This window comes from Cervus elaphus, chromosome 26 (assembly GCF_910594005.1).
Source record: "Cervus elaphus chromosome 26, mCerEla1.1, whole genome shotgun sequence".
NCBI classification, from domain to species: domain Eukaryota; kingdom Metazoa; phylum Chordata; class Mammalia; order Artiodactyla; family Cervidae; genus Cervus; species Cervus elaphus.
In genome coordinates this window covers 34,163,733-34,181,526 of record NC_057840.1, presented here as the reverse complement: position 1 = coordinate 34,181,526, position 17,794 = coordinate 34,163,733, and the positions used below count along the sequence as shown (strand labels likewise).

Below are 17,794 nucleotides of genomic sequence, written 5' to 3'. Positions count from 1 at the left end.
CATCCATAATTTTGCCCCACTGGGATGATTGCTGGATTTAGGGTACTGACCCAAAGGCCATTTCCACCCCCAGCCACGTATGACACCAAGAAGAAGTAATACAAATACATTTCAGTACTAATGAGGACAAAATGTAATACACAGACAGCAAGGATCAACCAAAAGTTCTTTCAGTTCCTCCAAGGTTTTAATTATGGAATTGTAAAACCTGGAGAACCGTGGGGTTCAGATTCTTGTCCCCCATGGGCAGGTGTTCCAGCCTCGCCCCTGGAAACTCTTGATGGTGGCCTCACAGACTTAAGCTGTGCTGTCAACTCCACTGACTTCCTCCGGCTTCACCCTTGTGATTGAGCTGAATCAGGTCAATAATGGTAACAGATGGAGAAGGAAGAGGGAGGAGAAAAAGCAAGGGCCCTAAGGGTAGTGATCATCATTTTTGAAACTGAGAATGAGCAAGAAAGGTATTCTAAGTAATGACATGCATGTAATAGTAATAAGGTGCTGGGTGAGATGTAAGATGTGAGAGTTGGACCATAAAAAAACGCTGTGCACTGAAGAATTGATGCTTTCAAATTGTGGTGCTGGAGAAGACTCATAAGGTCCCCTGGACAGCAAAGAGATCAAACCAGTCAAGCTTCCAGTAGACGTTAATGCTGTGGCCGACCTTTAACGTTTATTGTTCATTTGCTTCTTTCTACTCCTCAAGATAGCTAAGGCAAATATTCTTAATTTTAAGAGGAGGAGACAGAAGCCCAGACAGAATCACTTGACCAAAGAGACCAGGCTGGGTTCTGACAGATTCAAGTGCTTTTTTCACTCTACCAACCTCCTAGGACCCATGTGGGGTCCTCAGTGGACTTTATCACAGTGAAGACCATACCTGCCCCCTCCTCCCCTTTGCAAACTTATCTGAGGCCCCTCTGATAGTTGTCTGAGCTTTCCCTTTCTCTACAATGTTTGCATCACATGAAACATTCTGTGGAGGAAATATTCAGATCCACATACCAGAATCACAGACTGCTTCATCTAGTACCAAGGCAGGGTCTGCCTCGATACATATTTAGTTTTGCTATTTTAGCATTTTTAATTACAAGAGACGCCGTTACTTTGTTTGGTGGTGACTTAGTCACTCAGTTGTGTCGGACTCTTTGCAACCCACGGACTGTAGCCTGCCAGGCTCCTCTGTCCATGGGATTTCCCAGGCAGGAATACTGCAGTGGATTGCCATTTCCTCCTCCAAGGGATCTTCCCCACCCACGGATTGAACCCAGGTCTCCTGCAATGCAGGCAGATTCTCTACTGGTTGAGCCGCCAAGCAAGTACTTTGTTTGAGGAGCCCCATATCACAGTGGGGGCCAAAAGACACGATGGTCCATACTTGACAAAAGCAAAGATGATTAAAGCTTAAGATCCCAGCAGTATGTGCTGGTTAGCTTGAAGGAGAACGAATGCCTGACCGTGGGGCCTCTGATAAATCGGTAGGGGGGTCACTGTGTGGAGGAGGACAGGGGCCCAGGGGCCTCGCTATGGCTGCTAAAGCCTCTTCTAGAAGGTGTGTGCTAACCCCTCCCCTCTTAGTAACCCAATCTTGCTTCCTATAAGATTCTTATAAAATCAGAAGCACAGCACTAAGGGAGCTATATTCAATATCTTGTGAATAACCATAATAGAAAGGAATTTTTAAAAGAATATATATATATATACATATATATATATATATATATATATATATATATAAACATTGGGGTGCCCGTGTCTCTTTCAGATCTAGTTTCCTCGGTGTATATGCCTAGGAGTGGGATTGCTGGGTCCAATGTCATCGCAGCACTGTTTATAATAGCCAGGACATGGAAGCAACCTAGATGCCCATCAGCAGATGAATGGATAAGGAAGCTGTGGTATATATACACAATGGAATATTACTCAGCCATTAAAAAGAATTCATTTGAATCAGTTTTAATGAGATGGATGAAACTGGAGCCCATCATACAGAGTGAAGTAAGCCAGAAAGATAAAGACCAATACAGTATACTAACACATACATATGGAATTTAAAAAGATGGTAACGATAACCCTATATGCAAAACAGAAAAAGAGACACAGATGTACAGAATAGACTTTTGGACTCTGTGGGAGAAGGCGAGGGTGGGATGTTCAGAGAGAACAGCACTGAAACATGTATACTATCTATGGTGAAACAGATCACCAGCCCAGGTTGGATGCATGAGACAAGTGCTCAGGGCTGGTGCACTGGGAGGACCCAGAGGGATCGGGTGGAGAGGGAGGTGGGAGGAGGGATCGGGATGGGGAACACATGTAAATCCATGGCTGATTCATGTCAATGTATGGCAAAAACTACTACAATATTGTAAAGTAATTAGCCTCCAACTAATAAAAATAAATGAAAAAAAAGAATATATATATATATATGACTGAATCACTTGCTTTATAGCAGAAATTAACTCAACATTGTAAATCAGCTATGTGTGTGTTTGGTCGCTCAGTCATGTCTGACTCTTTGCAACCCCATAAACTACAGCCCCCCCCCCCCCCCCCAGGCTCTTTTGCCCATGGAATTCTCCAGGCAAGAATACCTGAGCGGGTTGCCATTCCCTTCTCCAGGGAATCTTCCCTACTCAGGGATCAAACCCAGGTCTCCTGCACTGCAGGCAGATTCTTTATCATCTGAGCCACCAGGGAAGCCCCAAATCAGCGGCACTGTAGCTTGACTTCAGAACCACCATTTAAAGTGAAAGGGGAGACCAGAGGCCACAACAGCATTATTGTAAAAACCTGAACCATGGTGTGATGGGCAAGCTCCATCCACTTTCCTAAGGAGATGATCCGCTCTGACAGCTACAGGTAATTTAAAAGCTCTTGTGAAGCGTTGGCTGGAAAACAAACGCAACTTCCAGACTCAGCCAATCCCAAATAAGCATTTGAAGAGTCAGTCCTAAAGCATCCAAGGCAGACCGCAACACTTACTTTCCCAGTGACCCATAAATAGGCCCCAAGGACTTTTCAAGAAAACCCTGACAACACAAACATAATGACCCTTTAGTAATGAAGTTGGTATCTGAGGGAATTGACTGAATTGATGATGGTTATAATCTTAAGAGCTCTTCGCTTCTGCTTGTTTTTCTCTGGGCGATCATCACTGAATGGACATTCAGTCTAATATTTGTTGTTGGCAATAAAATGGGAATTTCAATTCTTAAAGGGTTTCTGCCCTCAGGGTCTGGGGCGCATTAGAAATGTTTGTTGCTTTGTCTGGTTCATCCTGTACACGAATGAGTCATTCTTGATCTCGGGAGGTGGAAGGCAACTACTTAATCAGGAAGCAAGTTCTGTTCTGAAATGTGCATCCTGCTTGCAGAGTGGCTTTACGAAGCATCTTTTGTGTTTCCTCCACAGAAAGATTGTAAATTAGGAAGCAACACTTTGGATTAAATGAGACTCATGATAAAACATGAGCAAAAAGGACAATTAAGGGTTGACTTCCTCCTAGAAATAATAAAATATTTTATGGAATTTAAAGTCCCAGCCCAAATATAATAAAATACATTTGTAATGCCTCTGGAACAACAGAAGCATATACAGAGAAGTGGTTTGTTGAAGGCCAAGACACTATTCCTACCTTTCTTTTCTTTCTTTTTTCCTAGGGACAGGATGACAAAGTGTGGAATTTTCTTCCACTTCTTCCAGTGCATTGTATACCAATATTCACATGCTTATTTTCATGCATTTTCTTGTTTGATGACCTAAACAAGATTCTAGAAGGGATAGGAAGGGGAGGAAAGATATTTCTCCAGATGTTCTGTCAGTTCAGGGTGTGCACTGCTGAGGCAAAGGGCATTGGCTCCTGAAGCAGACGTGTGAAGCTGAGCCTGTTGGAGGTGAATCTGCATCAAAAACGCGTGATCCTCAGAACCTATGAGCGAAGTTCATCCCAAAAAAGCAGAAGAGGAAAGGGACATGGAGCTCCTTTCCTGAACAAGTCAGTGTATGTGCGTGGCTGAGCGCGGGGCCATCCCCAGCGGCTTCTCTGCTGGGCAGGTTGCTGTTTGCTCTGGGAGCAGCATCTCAGGGAGAAGCTAATATTCACAGAAGCAATTCAGCAAGTGGAACCTCTGAGGATGAGGTGGGAAGGATGGAAACCAGGGAATCAGGGAGGGCTGGGGCCCAAGAGGGGAGGCTGGGCTCGCCCAGCTCTTTTGGAACAGCCAGCAACCCTGGCTTCCTGCGGGACTATGGCCTCCAGAGCTTGGTTCTTCACCTGTTCTAGGGATGGACACTGTGGGAACCTGAGGAGAGCCTAGACCCTCTCCTCCCTGAAAGGTTCCCACCTCTCTGCTCTTCCCTCTCTGAAGCAATTTAAGTCTCTCCTTTAGAGCACTCTCTCTCTCTGTGGCTCTGTGTGTGTCTCTATCTCCTTCTGGTCTCTTGCTCTCTCTCTTACAAAATTTCAGAGGTTTCAAAGACTCCCCTTCAGGCCACATGAGCTGTAGCTCTAAGAGCTCCTAGCTTAAAGATGCGACTTTCCTGGTGGCTCCAAGGTAAAGAGCCTGCCTGCCAATGCAGGAGACATAAGACACATGGGTTCAATCCCTGGGTCAGGAAGATCCCCTGGAGGAGGGCATGGCAACCCACTCCAGGATTCTTGCCTGAAGGACCCCATGGACAGAGGAGCCTGGTGGAAATCAGGCTGGGTGCATGGTTCACAAAGAGTCCCGACACGACTGAAGTGACTTAGCACAAACATGAGCTTAAAGAGGTAGGCAGGGTGTTCTCAGCTCTAAAAGGAGCATGTGGGACTTCCCTGGTGGTCCGGTGGGTAAGCTTCCACACTTCCAATGCAGGGGGTGCAGATTTGGTCCCTGGCCAGGGAACTAAATTCCCACATGCCATGCAGCATAGCCAAAAAGTAAAAAGTTTTTTTAAAATAAAAAAAGGAGCACATGTTTGAAACAGAATATAAGATTAAAAAACAACTACACTTTTTTTTTTTTAAAGCAGTTTGGGAGGTTTTGTTCAACTCCTCACCCATCATTAATTTCAGAAAGAGATGATTCTCTAAGCCCACACTATAGATTATGCATTTTGGTGCTCCATGTTGGGGTTACAGCCAAAAAGAGTGAGGTGCTAAATACTATAAAAATATTCTTTTTAATTAAGATACATTGCCTTATTTGTCCCATAATCCATAGCTATAAGAAAAGGGGTTTGAGTCAGTAACAGCCCCTTTTACACATCTAATCCACACCAGGGGTAATTTCCTACTACTAATAAGAGGAAAACCAACCTGCAAATCACTTACCCTCAAGCAACTTGTGACCCCAAGGGGTATGATGCATTACACTTTATATGGATCACTTTGCGATCTGGGAGCACCAGGTATTCATTCCATGAGCTTACTTTCTATTTTGTGGCTCAGGGACCACTGGATTGACTGTGATACTGCAAATAAATTACAGTCACTAAACTGCTTTTGGAGTTTAATTTGAGGGTGTCAAGGTAGCATGTGATAAACTGCCACTCATATTATTTAAGTACCTATTTTAAACAGGAAGATTCAAGATAAGAACTGCCACATGCCTGTCTTCTCAGCTTCACTCTAGAGTGTCATTTTTCTGTAAATTTGTTATGTCTCTCTTCCATCGGCCCATTTTGCCTTATCTCTACCACACAGCATCCTCCTTTTGTGGCTAACAAGGAGAGAGAGAGAAAATAGCTTTTGTGAAAGTAAAAGTAAATTCTGCCAACAGAAAATCATTTCCAGACATGAAATCTCTCTAAAGAAAATTTCTAACTCTCTATAATTGAAAACGATGGATCAAATTAGGGTCTAAACAAAAGAAAGTATCTACTAGTTACACGAATGATGCATATCATACTCAAAGAGACCAGGAAGACTGATCATTGCCAAGACTTGGGTGGTGTCTGAGATTTGACCCTATTTCCAAGCTGAAAAGTTAGCCTACCTGAGAGCCAGGAATACATCAAAGACCCAATACTCCTGGATCAGAGAGAGAGGACAGCTTATTATTCACAAGAGCGGTAGCTAGAGCAGCAGCATTTTGGAATGATGATTTTGCAAGTCCCAATTCGCACAGGGGGTTGCAAAGAAGGCTGAGTGACAACTATACTTGCAAAGGGCTGCACTACAGGAGAAAGAACTCTGAACTTAGGGAACCCGTATCTTTTATAATAGGCAGTAAGCTCACCTGTTTTTTTACTCTAGAGGGAGAAGCAATCTTTATCCTCCAACACAGTTTGCTGCACACACAATCACACTTGAAAACACTTGTCCACCCCTAAGGCAGTGTCTAGCCACAAAAACCCAGAAACACTAGAGACCTGTATAGAATTGTCTCCCAACAAGGATAACACTGAATTTGTGTGCATATGTGTGAATGTAAAATGTGATCAAGTCAACATAGCACAAACATTTTTTTAAACCCCCATATACTTGATAGGATTTTCTACCTCTAGAATCCACTGGAACAAGGTGAACCCAAACCCAGCAAGGTCATTTAATGCACCCTACCTTGAAGAGCTTGAAGCTGAAGGAAATATGTACCAGAGATAAATCTGGTCTTATTTATCCAATGGACCCAAAAAAAGCATCAGAAGACCAGAACTCCAGGGCCTAGTTTGCAGTTGTTCTTGTAACAGTACTCCACTGAGATGCTCATCCAGTGTGCTGTGGTGGGAACACCCACACAGCCGAGAGGAGTACAGAACAATCCAGTCTTATACAAGCCATTCATTCCCAGGTGCATGACACCACAGTGGCATCAGAACACTGAAGAAGTGAAGCATTTCCAGCCCTGGTGTCTGAGTCAGGGAGGAGGGGAACTCCAGGAAGTCTGGATCTTTCTCACTCACCGAAGACTGGGAGAAGCCACCTGATTTTCACAGGCAAATTACAAACACCCAGCTAGTTACATCCCGAACCTCAGAGAGAATGTCACCAGCTCTCAGTAATAACTCTCCAGGATCCTTTGGATTGAAATAAATTCAAAGAAGAAGAAAACAGCAGTGGGGAGAATCACCAGGACCCCATCTCTGTTCAATCTGAAACTGGCTTCCCCAAAGTTCTAATACCAAATACATTGAGTTCTTCGTGTTTTTAGACCATAGACAAGGGGCCCTCCCACTAACAGTACTTTCCCCCACCCAAGACATCTTAGGCAATTTCTGCCATCAAAGTGTCCTCAGGGTGGTGCCTAAAGCAGAGGTGGAAGGATGTGGATGAAGGGGGTGGTAGGAAGTTCCCAAAAGTGTTGGCACTCAAGGAAGATCCCTGAGAAGCAGAGGGCATCCACAGCAGCCTTAACTCGGAAGCAGAAATGTGGTGCAAGGGCCGGAGTGTCACTCAGCAGTCACACGGAGGGCTGGCTCTGAGCCTGGGCATCTCGCTGAGCAACACTGGAGGGACAGGAACAAGAACAAGCCCCGTGCTTGCAGGCCGGGCGTTGAGCAGCACCCAGAGCAACTCTAAGCAATGAGGCAATCACACGGCTCCCACTCTGACCATGGGAAGGGATGAGGTCACCTCCCAGACGCTCTCCAAACTGCGTCTCCAGGTGGGGGCCTGGTACCTGCCTGGCAGTCTCTTGGCGTTGACCCCTTCTTTCTGTACCCCTCAGTGAAAGGGCAGTCGTGGCTCGCACAGACCTCGTGTCCCTAGCCACTTCGTCTTCTTGGAAAGAACCAGAAACAATGACTTACTCATCTACTGTTGATTAACTGATTTCTGCACAACACACAGTCTTTCATGGGGACTCCAGTTTGTAAAGGAAAATCAAGCATCTGTGTGTAACAAGAGTTGGAAACCACATCGCCCTGGGCTGCTCTTTCTCCTAAAGTTGGCTTCTCAGGAAACTGAAGAAAGGGTGCTCTGTACTCTGCTGCCAAGGCCAAGCCCAGGAGCTTTTTGTTAGGGGAGAAAACAAGAAGAGCCCAGAGTAGGCTGTGCCACAGCTCCAGAGCAGGCAGGGCCCCGGGTTCTCCAGTGAAAATAAAATGAGAAGTGTGCTCACGTCATGGCTGCCGCCTGTCGTAACAGCACAAGCTGATGCCCTGCCGTCAGACGTGGGCATTGGGCTACGCAAGAACGGCCAGTGGCCTGGGGGACTCAACCTGGGGACCTTAAAAATGTCTAATCTCTGCTCCTACCTATGGATTCTGATTAAGTTGGTCAGGACTAGGGTCTAGGCATTAGCTGCTTTTAAATCTTCACAGGTAGTTCAAACATACACTCGGGTCTAATATGCGCATGCTCTCCGAGGTGCGAAGGAGTCAGTTGAGTTTTCTCTTGAAGAGTCATTTATCATATTTATTCAATTGGCAAACACATATGGATCCCTCTGATGGGTCAAGCACAGAACAAGGGGCCTGATTTATAAGATCCAGTTCCAACCTCAAGAATCCTAGAATCTAACAGATGAGACAACAGGTGAATGAATAGCCAGTAGTAATATAAAGGAGACATGCCACTAGGCTGTGTGCACACAATTAGCAGGGGACCAATCCAGCTCTCCAGATACAGCCTATTGGTGGAGAGGGTGTACCAGACCCAGGCAATAGTTTTTGCAAAGCTTCTGAGGAAAAAAAATACAGAGAACATTTCAGACACCCCAAGGAATTCAGTAGGACCAGATGTTAGTCTGAAAGCCTGATAGAGAAGGCTGGAGAGGTAGGGACCAGTTCCTTGCAGAGAAGTCAGAGGGGTTTGGGTTTTAAGTAGGGGAGTGGAGTGATCAGAGCTGTTTTGGGGAAAGATTATTCTGATTACTGGGTGGAAAACAGATCGGAGGGACATAAGACAGAACACAGGGAAGTCAATTCCAAGATAGTTGCAGCAATCATGGCAAGATTTCACCAGGACAGATTTAAGCAGTACTAGCAGAGGAAAAGCTTGGTGACTATGGATGCGTTGGGACTGGGATTGGGAGGCCAGGAGGAGGTCCCAACTTGTGACTTGAGTGCTCCAGAGAGTCAGGTGATGCCAGGCCAAGAACAAGGGGCGGGGGGCAGGAAGTGTATGATGTGGTAGGCCTCAGAGGCCTTCAAAGGAAAAGTTCTAAAGATTATAACTTGCGCTGGTCAAACCTAACAGAACTGCTGCAAGTTCCGATTTTTGTGTACTCATAGAGTGCAAGGCATTCTAACAATAATTGGAATAGTTGATTCATCTGAAATCTTGAGAATATACACCAGATGGGCAAAAGGGAGTTTGAATGAAATGAGAGATGCACAGCCTAGGGGAGTGTTGGAGTAGAAGGCAGGCAGGGCCAAGGGCACAGAGTTATTTTCTGTTTCCTGCTCAAGCCGGGAGTCTGTCCCAGCTCCTCTCCTTTCATCACCTGATCTGACGATGCCTCAGGTGAGGTCCAGGATCAAATGAACAAAAGACCTGAAGATGAAAAGTTAGGTATAGGTGCTTGGTACCCTTGTCTGTGGCTCAGTTGTAAAGAACCCACCTGCCTATGCAGGAGGCGTGGGTTCGATCCCTGGGTCTGATCCCTGGGTCGGGAAGATCCCCTGGAGGAGGGCAAGGCAACCCACCCCAGCATCCTTGCCTGGGAAATCCCACGGACAGAGGAGCCTGGCGGGCTACAGTCTATGAGGTTGCAAAGAGTTGGACACGACTGAGCATATGCGCCCACACCCTTGTCTTCAGAGCATCTCATCACACCCATGTGGTTTCACAAGGCAAACGTGTAAGCAGAGGTGTAAGCAGCTTCATTTATTCGAGTAAATAGCTTGTAAATAAATCATTGGTAAACATTACAAAATTAAATACATTTTCAAAAGCTTGCCAGTGTACATAAAATTCACAAACATAGTTCTTTTAAAAAATAAAATATGTTCAGAGCACCCTTGATATAAAATGCCTGACCCCTGTCCTCTGACAGGGCCACCTAGAGACACCTTACGGTAGGGAGGGGGGTTTCTATGGGAGGCAGTGGGGGCTTCCCGGAAGACACCAAGAGTTTCTACTCTGACCTTTGACCCCACCCACATCCAGCTGCATTTTGATCCTTCTCCAAGGAGCCAGTATCGAACTGAGAGGGGCTCAGCAGGTGCCCCAGGCTCAGCTCCAAGCAAAGGGATTGGATCGGGGTGCACAATTAGGGCCACAGTCCTCAGCATAAGCCACTGAGAGAAGCCAGAAAGGAAATCTCTACCACACTTCTAAACCAGCCAACGCTCTTGCATCGACTTTCTCCAGCGGAGCTGAGGTTTTTCTCAGTTGTACACCCGCTCATCGCTCAGCTCACCCACCCTGGTCTGATGCCCCCCAGGCACAGAAGTGACCAGATCTACTTCTAAGGAGGAAGATACTGAATCTGCTCACTTCCTTATGACCTGCTTTCATGGAGAGAGAATAATACATGGTATTTGGTAGAAAGCACAGAATGAATTGCTACACGGCGCTTTCTGGTTCCACCGCCAAACACCCCTCACATAGTGTGAATATTTCCCAAGAAATTCGAATAGTCATTCAAAGAAAGGGTTCAGAAAACTTTAAAATACCACAAATGAGGCAATAAGTACATGACCTGGCAAAGCATCCCGATTAACAGAATAATACAAAGTCCATAAATTAAGCCCTTGACCAACTCCACATTGTCGTAGTGTAGCTCATTAAAGATACGCTGAGTTCTTTTCACTTTGGTGCAGAAAGTGAACATTGGAGGTCTCCAGCACTCACACGAAGAAGACCTAGTGGCCTCTTGAAAACACACACGCCATGACCTCCAATAAAAGGACGACCACAAGTTTATTCCATCCGTGTGAAATAAAACTCACATCCACATTTTAACTTAGTTGCCTGTAGATATATACAAGTACAAGAAATTCAACCTCTGTGTCAAATGTACAACTCAAGAAAAAAGTATTACCAAACTAGCTGTAAGAAAACCATCATCCCTGTATCTGGTTTCTCCAAGAAGATGCTGCCTGGTCCAGCCCCTCCTTGCATGTCTGCCTGATTTGATGCTCTCTGGTTGGGCTGAAGCCAGAGTCTGTGATATCTTTGCTATTAAAATATTACACCAACCAAAACTTTAAAAACCAAAAAAGGAACACTCTTGAATAAATGTCTAATAGATACCACCCCTCCCCACCCCCCAAAAAAGTTGCTCATAAGGACAACAGTTCTTTAAGAAAAGTCTTCTTGAAGTCCAAATTCCTTCCTGGGTCTCCAGCAGAGTTCCACCTGGGCTGGAATTATACAGCCTTCTTCTGCGGGGGGCTCAACTTCCTCATGCCTCTTATCCGAGAGAGCAGCTCCTTGATGAACTCCTAAAAGAGATCAGAAGAAGTTATTATGAGAGAGTCACAATATTCAAATAAGGGTTTAAAATCTGCTTGAAGTCACTGACTTCATCTGCAGCTAACCTTAATTGATGAGCTTGGTTGGATGTGTTAACCCAACTGGTACAGTATAGGACATTTTTAAACAAATGAAGATACTTAAACTTCTCACCATCCTGCCTTCTCACTGCTGTACTCTCTTTAAAGAGAAAAAAACCAAGCTGCCTTCACTCATTGACATTATCTACTTGGCCCCTGAAGGCCTATGTGGTTTAGATCAATGTTTCACTAACTTCACTAAATCTTTAGCACTTGCTTACAAATCACCAGGGAAATGTGTGGATTCTGAATGAATAAGTCTGGTTGGGGCTGAAGATTTTGCGTTTCCAACTGGCCATCAAATGATGCCAGCATTAGTCTCTGAACCTCACTTGAAAGAGCTAAACTAGACCCATGGTTTTCACACCACGGGTGTGCACATCAAATCACTGGTGGGGAAGGAGGGCTTATTAAATAAACTCCAGAGTGCTTGGCCCACCCACCCAGAGTTTCTGATTCAGTAGATACAGGCTGTGGCCTGAGAACTTGCATTTCTGACAAGCTTCCAGGTGACACCTATGCTTCTGGTCTCAGGATCTTACTGAGAACCGTGGGTCTAGATCATAATAGAAGTCTCTTGACTTTTTTGGACTGCAAATCACAGTTTGAAAAGAAAAACAAGACACATTTATATATACAACCCAGTACATACAAAAATACATCTGAAATAAAAACTTAAAGAATGAATACTTACTATATGCCACAGACTCTTTTTTTATTCCACTCTAATTTCATTTAAAATGTAATACTGGGGAAGACCCACTAAAATGATGCTGTGACTATTCATGGATCAGAACCCAAAGAACAATCTAGAATAGTTCTCACTTTAAGCCATCAGCAATCTTTCGTTGTTGCCTCATGTGTTAAAGTTTCTGGCTACTAAATAAGTCGCATTTATTAGATAATAATTACTTTGTCTTCCTTTTTTAGATTTGTTGAAACAAAGCTGACAGCCAATCAGACTTTCTGATCAGCAAAGGACAGCCAGTGAGTGACAGAACTGCGCACAGCAGGGACATCCCGGAGCAAAAACGTTAAGGAGACTTCCTTTCTTTTAAGACCTCTGAAAAACAGCTTTCAGACAATCACCCACCAATTACAACCCCCAGCCATAGCTCCCAGACTTCTGGGAGCACAGCCCCTGTGCTTCTATCCATCTCTAAAACATAATATGCTTAAACAGTTAATATATGAGGAGCTGCCATGATTTCTTTTTTAATAATCTTTTTGCTATTATAAAAGTTACATGTGCTTTTTCTAGAAAACCTAGAAAATATAAACCAACAACAATTACTCCTCAGAACAAACCACTATTAACACGTTTTCTTCTATGGAAATTATTTTTACCTAATTAAGATCATACTGTATAAATATATTCTTTATTTGCACTTAGCATTGTATGTGTGTATTAGTCACTCAGTCATGTCCAACTGTTTGTGACCCCACGGACTCTGACTCTAGCCCACCAGGCTCCTTTGTCCATGGAATTCTCCAGGTAAGAATTCTGGAATGGGTAGCCATTCCCTTCTCCAGGGGATCTTCCCAACCCAGGGATCGAACCCAGGTCTCCTGCATTGCAGGCAGATTCTTTATTATCTGAGCCACCAGGAAAGCCCACACCTAGCATTATGTCAAGTCTTGTCCCCACAACATTAAGTAGTCTTTTTAAAAATTAATTTTAATAGTTAAACAGTCCTTTATTATATGGATGTTCTACAATCTGTTTAATTCCTCCATCACTGGATATTTGGCTGGTTTCTGGCTTTTTGAAAGTATAAACAATGCCACAGTTAACATCTTTGTGTATAAATCTCTGTTTACAGTTTGGATTATTCCCTTTGGAGAGCTATTCTGTCATAGGTCAAAGGACATAAACATTTTAATCACCACCATTTCTGAACTTGGACAGAAGACATAAATATGGGTATGACGAGCACTGATCTAAATGACTTTCAACTGAAAACAAAACAAACAAAAAGCCCTAAAAATCTTGTGATCTATACATAGTTATAGCAACCTAGTATACAGAGATGCAAGACTGAAACAAAAGCTTCACATAAAAATGTAACTCTTACTATCCGTAAGATATTTTCTATTTTATTCTATTTTGAAAAAAAATACAGATCAAGATCACTTAATGGTTACCACCCATAGTTTGTAAACACAGTGATCTAGACCCAGGTTATTCAATATATTAACCCCTAACTACATGTGGCTATTTCAATTTAAACTAATTAAAATAAATAAAAATTAAAATTCACTTCCTTGGTCACACAAGCCACATTTCAAATGCTCAGTCACCATATATAATATATTAAATTAGCTAATGGTTATCATATTGAACAGTAGGATTTTTCCATCATCTCAGAAAATTCTATTGAACTGTTCAAGATGACAATACTTGGAATCACAAAACTAGATGCAAAAACCTTGGAGAAAAGTGCAAATAGAGAGGAAAAAAAGGCCAAAGACCATGGTCAGAGGCCCTCTAACAAGTGAGATCTGGCAAAGGCTTGGCGCCAGCAAAGGAGACTGAAAAAGAGGAACCAATGAAATTGGGGGAAACTCAAGAAAGTGTTCTGGTTTTTCTTTCAAAATTTTTTAAAAATTGAAGTATAGTTGATTTACAATATTGCAAAGAAACTGTGTGGTTAAGAAGCCAAAAGAAGAAATTGCTGATGAGAGATTAAGTCAAAGACAAAGATATTGAATCAGGCAAGAAAAGGGCCATTGTGCCCTGGAGGAGAGAAATTTTAATAGAATGGTTGGGAGGGAAGCTCTCAACACTAAAAGGACCCCAGGGACTTTTTTGTAAACAGCTTCACTAAAATATAATTGATATGCCACAAAATACACATAGTTGAAGTATACAACTACTATGAGCATACTATCTGCACAATGAATATAATGGACATATCCAATACTTCCAGCTGATTTTTCATTTTCCTTGATACTCCTCCCCTCCTCCTCTTATTCCTCCTGCCCCAGGAAAACACTGATCTGTTTTCTGTCATTCTAGATTCGTTTGCATTTTCTAGAGGTTTCTATAAATACAATTATAACACTCTATACTTTTTAGTCTGGCTTCTTTAGCTCAGCAAAACTATTTTGAGGTTCAGCAATACTGCTGCATGTATTAATAGTTCATTCCTACTTTGTTGCCAATTGGCATACCCCTTCAGAGAAGTATCACAATTTGTTTACCCAGTCACCTGTTGGTGGAATTTGAGTTATTCCCTCTTTGGGGCTTAAAAGCCAGTGTGGAGAACAGTATGGAAATTTCTTAAAAAATTAGGAGTAAAACCACCATGTGATCCAACAATACCACTACTAGGCATATACCCTGAGGAAGCCATAACCAAAAAAGACACATGTATCCCCAATGTATCACTGCAGCACTCTTTACTATAGCTAGGACATGGAAGCAACCTAGATGTTCATCAATAGATGAATGGATAAAGAAGTTTTGATACATAAATACAGTGAAATATTACTCAGTCATAAAAAGGAATGCATTTGAGTCAGCTCCAATGTGGTGGATGAACCTAGAGCTTACCATATAGAGTGAAGTAAATCAGAAAGAGAAAAACAAATATCGTACATTAACAAATATATATGGAATCCGGGAAGACGGTACTGATAAACTTATTTCCAGAGCAGCAATGGTGATGCAGACGTAGAGAACAGATTTGTGGACATGGTGGAGGAAGGAGAGGGAGGGATGAATTGAAAGAGTAACACATTTCAGTCCCTTGGACTGCAAGGAGATCAAACCAGTCAATCCTGAAGGAAATCAGTCCTGAGTATTCATTGGAAAGACTGATGCTGAAGCTGAAACTCCAATACTTTGGCCACCTGATGCTAAGAACCTACTCATTGGAAAAGACCCTGATGCTGGGAGGGATTGGGGGCAGGAGGAGAAGGCGACGACAGAGGATGAGATGGTTGGATGGCATCACCAACTTGATGGACATGAGTTTAAGCAAGCTCCAGGAGTTGGTGATGGACAGGGAAGCTTGGCATGCTGCAGTCCACGGGCTTGCAAAGAGTTGGACATGACTAAGTGACTGAACTGAACTGAACACTGAAACATATACACTACCATATGTAAAACAGATAGCCAGTGGGAATTTGCTGTACGATGCTGTGAGTTCAAATCCAGTGCTCTGTGACAACCGAGAGGGGTAGGATGGGGTGGGAGGTGGAAGGGGAGGTTCAAGAGGGAGGGACATATATATACCTATGGGTGATTCACGTTGCTGTGTGGCAGAAACTCACATAATATTGTAAAGCAATTAAAAAAATAGAAAACTACACAAATCATAAAAAAAGTTGCTAAAAACATCACGTACAAGTCTTTGTATGAAATATGCTTCCACTTATTTTGGGTGAATACCTAGGAGTAGAATAGCTGAGGCATTGATCTATTTATGTATCTATCCTTACACCAATAAGGAAAGTGTAGACTTTTATAATAAGTCTTAAAATGTGGTAATGTTAATCAGCCAAATTTATTAATCTTTTTCAAAACTATTCTAGGTCCTTTAAATTTCCTTAATAATTTTAGAATTGTTTTGCCTGTAAGTGCCTACCAATAAAAACTGGCTGGGTTTTCATTAAGACTGCATGAAATCTATAGATCAATTTGGAGGGAACTGACATCTTAACAATAATAAATCTTCTCACCCATGAAAATAGTATATCTCTGTACCCATTTAAGTCTTGTTTAAGCAACATTTTTGGTTTTCAGTGTACAAATATTATACATCTTCTGTCAGATTTATTCCTAAATATTTAATATTGTTGACGCTACTGTGAGTGGTGTGGATTTAGTTCAATTTTGATTGTTGCTAGTATATAGAAATACAATAGATTTTTATATATTTATCTTGTATCCTGCAAGCTTGCTGAACTCATTATGTCTGGTAACTTTTGGGTATACTCTTGGATTTTCTACATAGACAATCATGCTGTCTGTGAATAAAGATAGCCTGAGTGAATAGCAGAAGAGGGGATAAATATGTTATAGTATACTGTAACAGAATAATGTTATTGCCTTCTTTGGGAAAGACCTGTGTTTGTGGTGCTTACATTCACTTGAAACTCCAAATAACTTGATCTAGGGAGAGAAGAGGAGCCTCAACTAACTTCTTTGCAGTTAACACTTAGTATCTGAGGGGCCTTTATTTGGCAAGGAGAGTTGGTGAGTGACACACTATTTTAGGAAGATAAGGCTGGACAGTTTAAAAATGTTAAATTTTGGAATTATTTAACTCTTAAAAGACAGCAGAGTAATAGAAAGTTCTGTTGCCAAGGTGCCCACTGAATTTTATAAGAAATTTCAGAAGACACTTGAGTGGGGGTAGAGAGACATATGAGACTATAAAACAATATAGTCTCATGACCTGGGAGGCCCAGAGACCTTTCTAGGTTTCCTACGAGGTGAAGACATAATGACTAAGATACTAGCCTTTTCTTTCTTCTTCTTCCTTTTTTTATCATTCTCAAATAAACAGTAGATTTTCTAACCAGTGGAAAGCAGATGCCCATAAGAATCTAGTGTCTTAACAAACAGACCATGTCAGTTTTGTATTCATAAATTATAGTAAAGAGGATTATATACATTTAAACAATGTTATTGCACAGGAATGCAATAAAAATGAATAAACTAGAGCCTTCTGTATGAGCATGGACAAATCTCAGAAGTCTCATGTTGGGCACAATAAGCAGGCTGAAGAAGAAAAACTACAAAGTATCATTTATATAAAGGATGCAAGATAATCCTGAGCACACTTGTCACTCCTACTTGGCTGCATGAATCCAACTCCTTTTTGTTTTCCTAGCATGGTGCATAATACAGGAGGTGCTCAGCAAAGGTTTGTAAAGCCAAGAAATATGTACATGAAGCAATTAATCCACACAGCGAGGCATTAAAGTGAAGCAGCAGGGAGAGAAAACACGAGAATCTCTATATATCAATGGAGGAGGCTGGAACGGTACAAAGTATTAACTGGCCCCAGCTACTCTGGAGGAAGGTTCCAGAGGTTCTCCTTTCAGCGCTGGAACACTAGGCCACCTGGGAGAGTTAGGGAAGAGGAGGAACACTTGGGGGAGAGTGGAGACTAGGATGCTGGAGGTGGGGAGGGCAGCGAAGAGAGGAGAGGTTTGCACAAGCACACACACAGAAGAGATCAAAGAACAGCAGAAACATCTCCAGTGACCCTGGAAACCTGACTCAATGACATGAGGCCATCGGATTTACAGAGAGACTCCTAGGAAAGAAAAGGCAAAGCAGGCTTCTGAGGGGACCTGGCAGCTTCGTGAAAACAGAAGGTCCGTCCTCGCTCTGGAGTTTGGGCGGTATGGG

General features: G+C 42.8%; 1 protein-coding gene across 1 annotated transcript in view; it reads right to left on the bottom strand.

Annotated features, from left to right (window-relative positions):
- Positions 1-9,739: 9,739 nt before the first annotated feature.
- The window catches only part of PPP1R14C (protein phosphatase 1 regulatory inhibitor subunit 14C), an 80,412-nt gene continuing 72,357 nt past the window's right edge, over positions 9,740-17,794 (bottom strand). The window contains exon 4 of the mRNA XM_043888602.1: positions 9,740-11,316. Coding sequence (XP_043744537.1) covers positions 11,242-11,316 — 75 coding nt within the window. The 3' untranslated portion in view covers positions 9,740-11,241. The remainder of the gene's footprint in view (positions 11,317-17,794) is intronic.